The 15,348-nt window shown below is 40.9% G+C and overlaps 1 protein-coding gene across 2 annotated transcripts in view; it reads left to right on the top strand.

Moving 5' to 3' along the window:
* PIK3C3 (phosphatidylinositol 3-kinase catalytic subunit type 3) overlaps positions 1 to 15,348 on the top strand; it is a 655,170-nt gene that overhangs the window by 237,882 nt on the left and 401,940 nt on the right. For both annotated transcript variants that reach the window (XM_053701053.1, XM_053701054.1), the window contains one exon: positions 12,753 to 12,938. In XM_053701053.1, coding sequence (XP_053557028.1) covers positions 12,753 to 12,938 — 186 coding nt within the window. The remainder of the gene's footprint in view (positions 1 to 12,752; positions 12,939 to 15,348) is intronic.

Below are 15,348 nucleotides of genomic sequence, written 5' to 3' on the forward strand. Positions count from 1 at the left end.
CTCATCTGAGGAGTGAGGTAACTTCAGAGAAGGGGAATAGCATGCAGGGCTCCCCTGCAACAAATGAGGTATGTGCAGTAATTTATTTTCTGAGGAATGGAATTGACTGAGAAAATACTGCTGATACCATTGTAAAGTAAGTTCAGCCTTAAATGCAGTGATAGCGACTGGTATCAGGCTGATGTGTGTGTGTGTGTACACTGAATGTATTTTTCTAAGGAATGGAATTGACTCTGAAAATACTGTTAATACTAAAATAATGTATGAGCCTTAACTGCAGTAAAAACGACTGGTAGCAGGCTTATTAATAATAATACATAACTTTCAAATGTATGTTTAAAACGTTTACTGGCTTGTTAATCGTTTTTGTGAGGTACTTGGTGATAAAACTTATTAGGGCATGATTTTTACCACATGGCCATTTTTGTTTTCTGCATAGAAACAGTTTCTGAGCTTCCCCACTGTTGTAATATGAGTGGAAGGGGCCTATTTTAGCGCTTTTTTTGCGCAGTAAAAATTCAGTCACAATCTGTCTACTTCATCCTCCATGATCCAGATCGTCTCTAGAGAGCTCAGGGGTCTTCAAAATCCATTTTGAGGGAGGTAATCAGGCACAGCAGTCCTGTGACAGTGTATTTGACTGTGAGAAAAACGTTAATTATATAATTGTTATCCGTTTTTGGGTACTAAGGGGTTAATCATCCATTTGCTGGTGGGTGCAATCCTTTGCTAACTTAATACATTTACTGTGAAAATTTGGTTGCTATAACTATTTTGGTCATTGTTATTTCAACTGTGTCAGTTTTTCTGTGCTTCTTAAAGGCACAGTAACGTTTTTTATATTGCTTGTAAATTAATTTTGAAAAGTATTTCCAAGTTTGCTAGTCTCATTGCTAGTTTGTTTAAACATGTCTGACTCAGATGAATCTCTTTGTTCACTATGTTTAAAGGCCAATGTGGAGCCCAATAGAAATTTTTGTACTAATTGCATTGATGCTTCTTTAAATAAAAGTCAATCTTTACATGTAAAGAAATTATCACCAGACGACGAGGGGGAAGTTATGCCGACTAACTCTCCTCACGTGTCAGTACCTTCGCCTCCCGCTCAGGAGGTGCGTGATTTTGTGGCGCCAAGTACATCAGGGAGGCCCTTACAAATCACTTTGCAAGACATGGCTACTGTTATGACAGAAGTATTATCTAAGTTGCCAGAATTAAGAGGCGAGCGCGATAGCTCTGGGTTAAGGATAGAGCGCGCGGATGAGATGAGAGCCATGTCAGATACTGCGTCACAGTTTGCAGAACGTGAGGACGGAGAGCTTCATTCTGTGGGTGACGGATCTGATCCAGGGAGACTGGATTCAGAGATTTCCAATTTTAAATTTAAGCTAGAGAACCTCCGCACATTGCTAGGGGAGGTATTAGCGGCTCTGAATGATTGTAACACGGTTGCAATTCCAGAGAAATTATGTAGGTTGGATAGATACTATGCGGTACCGGTGTGTACTGACGTATTTCCTATACCAAAAAGGCTTACAGAGATTATTAGCAAGGAGTGGGATAGACCGGGTGTGCCTTTTACCCCTCCTCCCATATTTAGGAAAATGTTTCCTATTGACGCCACCACACGAGACTTATGGCAGACGGTCCCTAAGGTGGAGGGAGCAGTTTCTACTTTAGCTAAGCGTACCACTATCCCGGTGGAGGATAGTTGTGCCTTTTCAGATCCAATGGATAAAAAATTAGAGGGTTACCTTAAGAAAATGTTTGTTCAACAAGGTTTTATTTTACAGCCCCTCGCATGCATTGCGCCTGTCACTGCTGCGGCAGCATTCTGGTTTGAGTCTCTGGAAGAGGCCATTCGCTCAGCTCCATTGGATGAAATAATCAACAAGCTTAAGACACTTAAGCTAGCTAACGCATTTGTTTCTGATGCCGTTGTGCATTTAACCAAACTTACGGCTAAGAACTCCGGATTCGCCATCCAAGCGCGCAGAGCGCTATGGCTTAAATCCTGGTCAGCTGACGTGACTTCTAAATCTAAATTGCTTAATATTCCTTTCAAAGGGCAGACCTTATTCAGGCCCGGCTTGAAAGAAATTATTGCTGACATTACGGGAGGTAAGGGCCATGCTCTACCTCAGGACAGGGCCAAATCAAAGGCCAAACAGTCTAATTTTCGTGCCTTTCGTAACTTCAAGGCAGGAGCAGCATCAACTTCCTCCGCTCCAAAACAGGAAGGAGCTGTTGCTCGTTACAGACAGGGCTGGAAAGTTAACCAGTCCTGGAACAGGGGCAAGCAGGCCAAGAAACCTGCTGCTGCCCCCAAAACAGCATGAAGAGAGGGCCCCCTATCCGGAAACGGATCTAGTGGGGGGCAGACTTTCTCTCTTCGCCCAGGCTTGGGCAAGAGATGTCCAGGATCCCTGGGCGTTGGAGATCATATCTCAGGGATATCTCCTGGACTTCAAAACTTCTCCTCCACGGGGGAGATTTCATCTTTCAAGGTTATCAGCAAACCAAATAAAGAAAGAGGCGTTTCTACGCTGTGTACAAGACCTCTTACTAATGGGGGTAATCCACCCAGTTCCGCGGACGGAACACGGGCAGGGATTCTATTCAAACCTATTTGTGGTTCCCAAGAAAGAGGGAACCTTCAGGCCAATCTTGGACTTAAAAATCCTAAACAAATTTCTAAGAGTTCCATCATTCAAAATGGAAACTATTCGAACCATCCTTCCCATGATCCAAGAGGGTCAGTACATGACCACAGTGGATCTAAAGGATGCCTACCTTCACATACCGATTCACAAGGACCATTACCGGTATCTGAGATTTGCCTTCCTAGACAGGCATTACCAGTTTGTAGCTCTTCCCTTCGGATTAGCTACGGCTCCAAGAATCTTTACAAAAATACTAGGATCACTTCTGGCGGTACTAAGACCGCGAGGCATAGCGGTGACTCTGTACCTAGACGACATTCTGATACAAGCGTCAAGTTTTCAAACTGCCAAGTCTCATACAGAGATAGTTCTGGCATTTCTGAGGTCGCATGGGTGGAAGGTGAACGTGGAAAAGAGTTCTCTATTACCACTTACAAGAGTTCCCTTTCTAGGGACTCTTATAGATTCTGTAGAGATGAAACTTTACCTGACAGAGGCCAGGTTATTAAAACTTCTAAATGCTTGCCGTGTCCTTCACTCCATTCCACACCCGTCAGTAGCTCAGTGCATGGAAGTAATCGGCTTAATGGTAGCGGCAATGGACATAGTACCATTTGCGCGCCTGCATCTCAGACCGCTGCAATTGTGCATGCTAAGTCAGTGGAACGGGGATTACTCAGATTTGTCCCCCCTACTAAATCTGGATCAAGAGACCAGAGATTTTCTTCTATGGTGGCTTTCTCGGCCACATCTGTCCAAGGGGATGACCTTTCGCAGGCCAGATTGGACGATTGTAACAACAGACGCCAGCCTTCTAGGCTGGGGAGCAGTCTGAAAGCTCAGGGATTATGGACTCAGGAGGAGAAACTCCTCCCAATAAATATTCTGGAGTTAAGAGCAATATTCAATGCTCTCCTAGCTTGGCCTCAGTTAGCAACTCTGAGGTTCATCAGATTTCAGTCGGACAACATCACGACTGTGGCTTACATCAACCATCAAGGGGGAACCAGAAGTTCCCTAGCGATGTTGGAAGTCTCAAAGATAATTCGCTGGGCAGAGTCTCACTCTTGCCACCTGTCAGCGATCTACATCCCAGGCGTGGAGAACTGGGAGGCGGATTTTCTAAGTCGCCAGACTTTTCATCCGGGGGAGTGGGAGCTTCATCCGGTGGTCTTTGCTCAACTGATTCGTTGTTGGGGCAAACCAGATCAGGATCTCATGGCGTCTCGTCAGAACGCCAAGCTTCCTTGTTACGGATCCAGGTCCAGGGACCCGGGAGCGGTGCTGATAGATGCTCTGACAGCCCCTTGGGTCTTCAACATGGCTTATGTGTTTCCACCATTCCCGATGCTTCCTCGTTTGATTGCCAAGATCAAACAGGAGAGAGCTTTGGTGATTCTGATAGCGCCTGCGTGGCCACGCAGGACCTGGTATGCAGACCTAGTGGACATGTCGTCCTGTCCACCGTGGTCTCTGCCTCTGAGACAGGACCTTCTAATTCAGGGTCCTTTCAAACATCCAAATCTAATTTCTCTGAGGCTGACTGCATGGAGATTGAACGCTTGATTCTATCAAAGCGTGGCTTCTCGGAGTCGGTTATTGATACCTTAATACAGGCTAGGAAGCCTGTTACCAGAAAAATTTACCATAAGATATGGCGTAAATATTTACATTGGTGCGAATCCAAGAGTTACTAGGATTCCTAGGATATTGTCCTTTCTACAAGAGGGTTTAGAAAAGGGCTTATCTACTAGTTCGTTAAAGGGACAGATTTCTGCTCTGTCTATTCTTCTACACAAACGTCTGGCTGAAGTTCCAGACGTTCAGGCTTTCTGTCAGGCTTTAACTAGGATTAAGCCTGTGTTTAAGTCTGTTGCTCCGCCGTGGAGCTTAAACTTAGTTCTTAATGTTCTTCAAGGCGTTCCATTTGAACCCCTTCATTCCATTGATATCAAGCTGTTATCTTGGAAAGTTCTGTTTTTGATGGCTATTTCCTCGGCTCGAAGAGTCTCTGAGTTATCTGCCTTACATTGTGATTCTCCTTATCTGATTTTTCATTCAGACAAGGTAGTCCTGCATACTAAACCTGGGTTCTTACCTAAGGTAGTTACTAACAGGAATATCAATCAAGAGATTGTTGTTCCATCTCTGTGTCCTAACCCTTCTTCAAAGAAGGAATGACTTTTGCATAATCTGGACGTAGTCCGTGCCCTGAAATTCTATTTGCAGGCAACTAAGGATTTTCGTCAAACTTCTTCCCTGTTTGTCGTTTACTCTGGACAGAGGAGAGGTCAAAAGGCTTCGGCTACCTCTCTCTCTTTTTGGCTTCGTAGCATAATACGCTTAGCCTATGAGACTGCTGGACAGCAGCCTCCTGAAAGGATTACAGCTCATGCTACTAGAGCTGTGGCTTCCACCTGGGCCTTTAAAAATGAGGCCTCTGTTGAACAGATTTGCAAGGCTGCGACTTGGTCTTCGCTTCACACTTTTTCAAAATTTTACAAATTTGACACTTTTGCTTCGTCGGAGGCTATTTTTGGGAGAAAGGTACTTCAGGCAGTGGTTCCTTCTGTTTAATGTTCCTGCCTTGTCCCTCCCTTCATCCATGTACTTTAGCTTTGGTATTGGTATTCCATAAGTAATGGATGACCCGTGGACTGACTACACTTAACAGGAGAAAACATAATTTATGCTTACCTGATAAATTCCTTTCTTCTGTAGTGTAGTCAGTCCACGGCCCGCCCTGTTTTTACGGCAGGTCTAAATTTTAATTAAACTCCAGTCACCACTGTACCCTATGGTTCCTCCTTTCTCGTCTGCTTTGGTCGAATGACTGAGTATGATAGGTGAGGGGAGGAGCTATATAGCAGCTCTGCTGGGTAATTCTCTTGCAGTTTCCTGTTAGGAAGAGATATATTCCATAAGTAATGGATGACTCGTGGACTGACTACACTACAGGAGAAAGGAATTTATCAGGTAAGCATAAATTATGTTTTTATTTGTGATGCCATTTTTGATATTATCAAAATTGATGTTAGATCCATGTCTTTAGCTGTATTAGCTAGAAGAGCTTTGTGACTTAAATCTTGGAATGCTGATATGACATCTAAATCTAGATTACTATCTCTTTCTTTCCAAGGTAATAATTTATTTGGTTCTCAGTTGGATTCTATTATTTTAACTATCACTGGAGGAAAAGGAGTTTTTCTGCCTCAGGATAAAAAACCTAAGGGTAAATCTAAGGCTTCTAACCGTTTTCGTTCCTTTCGTCAAAATAAGGAACAAAAACTCAATCTTCCTCTAATTGGAATAAATTCAAGCCATTTAGGAAACCAACTAACTTGTCTCTAACAGACAAGAGACGTTTAAAATTGGTCGCAGCATGCCGGCACCTTCAGTCTCAGTCATTCCCTTCAGTGGCTATGTGCATGGAAGTTTTAGGTCTCATGACTGCAGCATTGGACGCGATCCCCTTTGCTCGTTTTCACATGAGACCTCTACAGCTTTGCATGCTGAATCAATGGTGCAGGGATTATACAAAGATATCACAATTACTATCCTTGAATCCCAATGTACGACAATCTCTGACATGGTGGATAGATCACCATCGTTTGGTTCAAGGGGCTTCCTTTGTTCGGCCAACCTGGACTGTGATTTCAACAGATGCGAGTCTTTCAGGATGGGGAGCTGTTTGGGGATCTCTGACAGCACAAGGGGTTTGGAAATCTCAAGAGGCGAGATTACCAATAAATATTTTAGAACTCCGTGCAATTCTCAGGGCTCTTCAGTCTTGGCCTCTGCTAAAGAGAGAACCGTTCATTTGTTTTCAGACAGACAATATCACAACTGTGGCTTATGTCAATCATCAGGGTGGGACTCACAGTCCCCAAGCTATGAAAGAAGTATCTCGGATACTTGCTTGGGCGGAATCCAGCTCCGGTCTAATCTCTGTGGTGCATATCCCAGGTGTAGACAATTGGGAGGCGGATTATCTCAGCCGCCAGACTTTACATCCAGGGGAGTGGTCTCTCCATCCAGATGTGTTTTCTCAGATTGTTCAGATGTGGGGTCTTCCAGAGATAAATCTCATGGCCTATCATCTAAACAAGAAACTTCCCAGATACCTGTCCAGGTCCAGGGATGTTCAGGCGGAAGCAGTGGATGCACTGACACTTCCTTGGTGTTATCATCCTGCTTACATCTTCCCGCCTCTAGTTCTCCTTCCAAGAGTGATCTCCAAAATCATCATGGAACAGTCTTTTGTGTTGCTGGTGGCTCCAGCATGGCCACACAGATTTTGAAATATATTTTTTTTTTATTGAGATTACAGAGAGTTACAATAACATATTTTGTCCATTTACAATAACAGGTAATGCACATATATGTATAGAACAAACAGTTGGTATGTTACAAGACAATCTATACGACAAGTTTGAGAGTTTAAGAAATATACGTTAGTAATAATTTGTTGAGGGAAATAGTGAAATAGTGAACTAGGTAGATAAGCACTTGCTGAAAATCTCTTCATGTATGATGATATATGATCACTTATGAAAATACTCAAAACATAGCTATTGGTCAATAAATCAGATTGTAAATGGACTATTCTTAATGAAATCTCTTTTTTTTTTGGTGGAGTGAAAGTGTAAATTGAAATAGTAAATATAAAGAAAAAAATGGGGGGAAAGCAGCGGGCAAAAGCCGCTCGAAAATTAAGAGGAGGGGGGCGTGTCCAAGCAATTTTTAAAAACGTTATGGTGAGTATAATTGGGCCAATTAACAAGTATATGTCTTTTAGGGCCTACATAAAACTAGAGAGGCGTATAAGAAAAAAAGGCTAATGCGCATCAGAGGGGTTTTCCCAAACGAATTTACATTGTAGGGGGTGTACAGAATCATATATTATTATCTTGAATATCAGCTATATATCATCTATACGTAACAAGATGAGTCATTGCCTGTAAGATGGTAACATTAAATGATTCAGAAGGATGATTAGCCTTAGCACTCATTAATGTGAAAAAGTTGGAGCATACACTTCCCAGTAAATAAACTGCCTAAAACCGCTGCAAATACAAAAACAGGGGGCTAAGTACAGTTAGTGGTCACTTTTATGTTAGATGTGAGGTATAGTATGGTCTGAGGGGTGTCATCAGTAACTAGATGTTTAACTTAGGATAGAAAACTGGCATATAGTAATATTCATATTGTAATGGGACACTTATGCAGTAGCTTGTGAAAACACACATTTCGATCATATCCCCTAATATGTTGGTATTCTCTTCCAAAAGTGTCAGGTACAATGGCAGCGATGAGACTTTGTTCATATCTACTAGTAATATAAATGAATAGAGTGTAATAGCAAGCTGATAGACAATTTAGATGGTGGGTAGATGCTCTTGGGTATGGTTTTGTATCCATCTAATCATACAATTCAATAAGAACCTCTCTAACTCAGACTGGATAGCATTTGTGGTGTACAGTTTTATTGGTATATATAAGGAAGCTGCCAACTATAGATTGTAACTGCTAGGGGGTGTTATGTTGAACGCTTCAAGTGGGAGTGAGTGAAGTGTAATATAGTCCCTGATTTAGTCAATAAGTAGTTTTCTCATTATCTATTAGGTACCTCTAAAACTACAAATAGAGGCATGAGGCAAGCTAAGAGTGACTTGTTATCTATTTGCAGGGAGCTCTGTAAATAAATGTATGAACGCCTAAGCAAGTTTGGGCTACTCTTTATGCGCAGACTCCATCAATGAGCCTATAGGGCTGACAGAATGTTAAGCCCGCTGGTATGCCTGCTTAGCCCTCTCATCCCATAGTGTAGGTTAGGGTGCATAGTACATTGTATCAATATGACATAAACTCTGACCCGCAAGAACATAGTCCCTTAAACATCATAGGCATAGATATTCCACTAAACAGTAATATATTTGATCCCAACAAAGTAAATATATAGGAGACCAAGGGTATCTAAAAAAAACACACAAGGGGTTAGGGCTATCAAGTTACATAAGAAATGCATGTATATTCAAAAACATAAACTAATGCTTTGGGAAATAAAACATATGAGAAGCTATAGTTTTGCTATATAATTAGTTATATTATGGACAAACCATATTCTAATTAGAATTATATTATAGAGGTTGTAATTACTCCTATACAGCATGGCGTTTAAGGGAACACCAGACTACACATATCGCTGATGTCTTCCTCTACCTACATAAGGCTGCACATTGTACCTAGAGAGGAGTCTCAAACCAAGTAAATTGTCACTCTCAGACTACTAATGCTATATGTACACTAATATCTAAGGCTAAATAGTAGTGAGAGAGGAGGGGAGGGAGGATAACAACTAATAATGTTAATAATAGAGCAGGAAACTGGGCTGTAATGCTTATAATATGTTCCTATTATAATTTAAATTATAACAACCTTTTGGGTCTAGGATATATATGGAAAGTAGCAAGCAATTGGTGTTACATAACTGCATTAAGGCATATCATGAGTATCAGTAGTAAATATATAAAGCTATACCATTACACACTAAAAAGAAAGATTCATGAGGTAAGTGAGAAAACTACTGAACCAAAAGAGTATACAACAGACATGAGTCAATAACCATGAATTGATCAGAGTGCCCTAATACAAGTAGACTCAAAATTTCAGTCCAGGTCACTGTTACCGAGATTAAGTGGTAGAAGCACCTAAAAGCATATAGTGCATTGGGTATACATTCTGTAATAATAGTCCATAGCTGCAGTAAAATGAAAACAGAATGATTGTATGTTTTATGTTATGCCTTGTGAAATGATCCAGTAAGCTTGAGGGTATTACAAGTAACATGTGGAGTGTTTCAGTAGCAAGTATATATATATGAGCTGGGCTAGCAGTAGGGAAACAAATAAAATCCTCCTAGCTAAGAACATAGTGAATAACATGGAAGGAAAAGTGTGTAGAGAGATCGTGAAACAAATATGGAATCCTATGTAGGTTTGAACATGGTATGGATCTCCACTAGCAAGTAAAAGTTTATACATTATAGGGTCGGGCATCGGACTGTATAGTCGTCATCTGAGTGATAAATGTAAGTTCAATGTCTCGGAAGTGGGTCTCCATAAAGGGATATAGACCTGAAAAGAGCATTACCCAACACCGTTCTTCATACGGTGAGCAGAAGGAGACCAGGTTAGACAGCTGCACGTCGCTATCGGAAGGACACCTCCTATTGTTGAAGGGCAGTATGAGTGATGATGTCTCCAGCACAGGAACCGGACTCCGCATGCTTTAACTAGACAGGGCAAGCCGAGATGACGCATCGTAGGGTAGGCTGCTTCCCCTAACTTTGTCGTCCAGGATCGCATATATTCATTGCCCCTGAGAGCTTGCTTCTTGTCAGGTGTTCCTGACTCTGCATCCGTCCGTTTGGTAAGTAGTAGGGTATTCTCCTTCTGCTCTAGCGTAGCCGGGGTGGCCATTTGGAATATCGGCATGTTCAGGAGACCACGTGACTCATTTTCTGAGCTTATCAACGGATTCAGTTCCCCCTTTAAAGAATTAGCGGAGGTTCGTGTCTCAGGGCTAATCTTGTCTTGGATGTGTGCGGGTGCCTTAGGAGAGTCCGATAAGAGTGGTTGTTTGTCAGTCGGTCCCATCTCTGACTTTAGAACAAACCTCAGGTCATCCATTTTCATGCAGAAGTCCTGCGCAAAGTCCTCCAAAAGTGTATATATTAGATGATCCATCTCCTCTGTATTTGCCTGTATGTTATATTCCGTATGTTGAAGGGATATAATTAGCGCGTTTGCAGCTAATCCTTAGTCGCCAGGGTAAGGGTGAAAAGTACACTTGGAAGGCCTCTAGTAAAAGTCCAATGAGGTCGAAAAGGTCATAGAACCAGCAAAATTTTCATATGGTTCTGTTTGAGAAATGATCAGCTCTTAGGATATAACTATATGAGTGCAAGATGTTGGTTATTCCAAGATATATTTGATAGATATCTCAGTTCCCTTTTGCAGACTCAAGAATTGCGACCGGCCATGTTCCCTGCTTAGCCACGCCCCCCGGCCACACAGATTTTGGTATGCGGATCTGGTTCGGATGTCCAGTTGCCCACCTTGGCCACTTCCGTTACGGCCGTACTTACTATCTCAAAGTCTGTTTTTCCATCAGGATTTCAAATCATTAAATTTGAAGGTATGGAAATTGAACGCTTAGTTCTAAGTCAGGTTTCTCTGACTCAGTGATTAATACTATGTTACAAGCTCGTAAATCTGTCTCTAGAAAGATTTATTATAGAGTTTGGAAGACTTACATTTCATGGTGTTCTTCTCATAAATTCTCCTGGCATTATTTTAGAATTCCTAGAATTTTACAGTTCATTCAGGATGGTTTGGATAAGGGTTTGTCTGCAAGTTCCTTGAAAGGTCAAATCTCCGCTCTTTCTGTTTTATTTCACAGAAAGATTGCTATACTTCCTGATATTCACTGTTTTGTACGAGCTTTAGTTCGTATTAAGCCTGTCATTAAATCAATTTCTCCTCCTTGGAGTCTTAATTTGGTTCTGAAGGCTTTACAGGCTCCTCCATTTGAGCCTATGCATTCTTTGGACATTAAACTACTTTCTTGGAAAGTGTTGTTCCTTTTGGCTATCTCTTCTGCTAGAAGAGTTTCTGAGCTATCTGCTCTTTCTTGTGAGTCTCCTTTTCTGATTTTTCATCAAGATAAGGCAGTTTTGCGGACTTCTTTTCAATTTTTAACCTAAGGTTGTGAATTCAACAACATTAGTAGAGAAATTGTTGTCCCTTCCTTATGTCCTAATCCTAAGAATTATTTGGAAAGATCCTTACATTCTTTGGATGTGGTAAGAGCTTTGAAATATTATGTGGAAGCTACTAAAGATTTCAGGAAGACTTCCAGTCTATTTGTTTTATTTTCTGGTCCTGGGAAAGGTCAGAAGGCTTCTGCTATTTCCTTGTCTTCTTGGTTGAAACTTTTGATTCATCAAGCTTATTTGGAGTCGGGTCAGGCCCCGCCTCAGAGAATTATAGCTCATTCTACTAGATCGGTCTCCACTTCGTGGGCTTTTAAGAATGAAGCTTCAGTTGATCAGATTTGCAAAGTGGCAACTTGGTCCTCTTTGCATACATTTACTAAATTCTACCGTTTTGATTTATTTGCTTCTTCAGAAGCAGTTTTTGGTAGAAAAGTTCTTCAGGCAGCTGTTTCAGTATGATTCTTGTGCTTTTTGAATTAAGTTTTTTTCTTTCAAAAATTGAAATAAACTTATTTTTTTGGGTTGTGGATTAATTTTTTCAGCGAAATATGGCTGTTTTTATTTTTTATTCCCTCCCTCTCTAGTGACTCTTGAGTGGAAGATCCACATCTTGGGTATTGATATCCCATATGTCACTAGCTCATGGACTCTTGCCAATTACATGAAAGAAAACATAATTTATGTAAGAACTTAAATGATAAATTCATTTCTTTCATATTGGCAAGAGTCCATGAGGCCCACCCTTTTTATGGTGGTTATGATTTTTTGTATAAAGCACAATTATTTCCAAATTTCCTTTCTTGGTGCTTTCTACTCCTTTCTTTATCACCCCACTGCTTGGCTATTCGTTAAACTGAATTGTGGGTGTGGTGAGGGGTGTATTTATAGGCATTTTGAGGTTTGGGAAACTTTGCCCCTCCTGGTAGGATTGTATAACCCAAATGTCACTAGCTCATGGACTCTTGCCAATATGAAAGAAATTAATTTATCAGGTAAGTTCTTACATAAATTATGTTATTTTTTTTTATATTGCTGGTATCCCTTTAAAGAGACTCTATGCGATTTTATTTTAGAAAGGTCAATAAACCACATAAAGGTCCTTTTGCAGGTGTTGAACTCATAGCATTGCAGGGTTGATAGTGAAATGCTCTCCAAATGACCCTTTAAATAAACCTACCTCTAGCTAGATAAAGGCCACAATGTTTATTTTAAATAGTTTATTGTAATTTGGTTGGTTTTCTTGTTGAATTGGCAAGACGTTCATGTTTGAAATAATGACCTTTACTAATACTTTTTCTTAATTATTATAGGCTTTGACTAAGTTTCTCAAGTGTGTCAACTGGGATTTACCTCAAGAGGCCAAGCAAGCACTAGAACTCTTGGGCAAATGGAAGCCAATGGATGTTGAGGACTCTTTGGAACTTTTGTCCTCTCATTTTAATAATCCATCAGTTCGGCGCTATGCGGTTGCAAGACTTCAGCAGGCAGACGATGAGGTGAGAAATACTGAAAACTCTGTGAAGGCAAATTTTGGTTGTGACCTATTGAGTTCTCTGGTGTGTATCTGTCATATATAGTGTGGTCTGTAATATAGTCAGCTTTTATGATTTGTCATAAATGGTAAAATAGATATTTAATTTACATTATTTCCTGGTAGACTTTTTTGTGTGCATTTATGGGATCAGAATTTAATTCCTTGGTTGTGGTGGATGGCAGGTAGATGTTCTCAGTTTTTAATGGAGCTGTGTGTAGGGCTTCTCCTTGTATCATTTTGCTACTTTCGCAAGTGGCAGAAGTAAGATCGCCTGGCAATTTTTCCTGATTCTTTGTTTCCACATATTGTTCCCTGGTGTTATGCTTGAATCATTTTTATTGCAACTTATTAGTAAGAATATATATATTGACAATTGATTTCACATGTTAATTTTTTTTGGTTTTCTTAATCTAATATGTTGTTTGATTTATTTGTTTTGTGTAATACAATATTGCTTCATTACATTACTATAGACCCCAAAGTCAGAACTTTTCTTCACTTTCTGCGATGAGATTTTTAAAAAACATTTTAGTAAAAAATCTTCTGCAGGTAATTTTGAAATAAAATTCAACATGAAATCAGGTGGTTACACGAAAGCAACAGTTCTATTGCAACATGTTGCTGGAGAATAAAGCATTTTTTTAAGTTTTATAATATAGTGCATTGCAAGTTAGCTTCAGACAAACAAAATAAATTAGTTTCCTTTCCTCTTGATCTAACATCACAAGGTGAAAATGTAGTAAAAAAAAGTGCATTGCACTATCTTGAGCTAAAGGACATTTTTCTATCATTGGGGACACAACGTTTCCAGATTGACTGGTCATATGGGACACATCCAATTGAAATGTACTTTTGAGCTGCTTTGCATAATTTTAATGGAGATGCCTCATTTTTTGTTCAACTGTGGTGGGGGGCTGCTGCCTGGTACGTGATGTTATACTGTAATCTTGTTTTATTTTCTTATATTTTCTATTAATAAAGAAATATTTCAACTAAAAAGGTACATTGCTCACTAGAACGTCTTACATTCAGAAGTCACATCTTTGCTGATCGGGAAAGGGTAATGAGGGCGGGATAAAAAAAAATCCCTGAGAGCTAGTCAACAATAAATGCACTGCTGCTTTGCAGGGCTAATCCATATTTGACTGTTCTCTTCAAACAGAACTTTGCTCTTGATATACTGTGTTAAGGTAAACTTAGATAGTGCAGCCAGAACACAGCTGTGTTTGAAGAGAACAGTCTAATGTGGAGAAGTTCTGCAAAGTGAAAATGCTAAGTTCCTGCATGTGTCCATTCTTTCTGCAGACATGCTGCATTTTATGTGATGACATCTCAGATCACAGCATGTTCTGCCTTGGGGCTATAGACTATACTATACTGGCTCTCACAATAACTTTCCCAATAACGACTTTTGTGTGAATTGGACTGAAAAAGTTACTAATCCACTAAACTAAACATATCTTTCTCTTGCAAGGTGTATCCAATCCACGGATTCATCCTTTACTTGTGGGATATTCTCCTTCCCTACAGGAAGTGGCAAAGAGAGCACACAGCAGAGCTGTCCATATAGCTCCCCCTCTAGCTCCACCCCCCAGTCATTCTCTTTGCCGGCTCTAAGCCCGGAGGTGTTTGCCCAGCTGACTCAGCTATGGGGCACTCCAGAGTTGGATCTGATGGCGTCCCGTCAGAACACCAAACTTCCTCTCTATGGGTCCAGGTCCCGGGACCCCAAGGCTGTATTGATAGATGCTCTAGCAGCGCCTTGGTCCTTCAATCTGGCTTATGTTTTTCCACCGTTTCCCCTTCTCCCTCGTCTGGTCGCCAGAATCAAGCAGGAGAAGGCTTCGGTGATTCTGATAGCTCCTGCGTGGCCACGCAGGACTTGGTATGCAGACCTAGTGGACATGTCATCTGTCCCACCATAGACACTGCCAATGAGGCAGGATCTTCTAATACAGGGTCCGTTCAAGCATCCAAATCTAGTTTCTCTACGTCTGACTGCTTGGAGATTGAACGCTTAATTCTATCAAAGCGTGGTTTCTCTGAGTCATTTATAGATACTCTGATTCAGGCTAGAAAGCCTGTCACCAGGAAAATCTACCATAAGATATGGCGGAAATATCTGGGTTGGTGTGAATCCAAGGGTTACTCATGGAGTAAGATTAGGATTCCCAGGATATTGTCTTTCCTCCAAGAAGGATTGGAGAAAGGATTGTCAGCTAGTTCCTTAAAAGGACAGATATCTGCTCTGTCTATCCTTTTACACAAGCGTCTGGCAGAGGTACCAGACATTCAAGCGTTTGCTCAGGCTTTAGTCAGAATCAAGCCTGTCTATAAACCTGTGGCTTCGCCATGGAGTCTAAATCTAGTTC

This window comes from Bombina bombina, chromosome 2, assembly GCF_027579735.1.
Source record: "Bombina bombina isolate aBomBom1 chromosome 2, aBomBom1.pri, whole genome shotgun sequence".
In the NCBI taxonomy this organism is placed as follows: domain Eukaryota; kingdom Metazoa; phylum Chordata; class Amphibia; order Anura; family Bombinatoridae; genus Bombina; species Bombina bombina.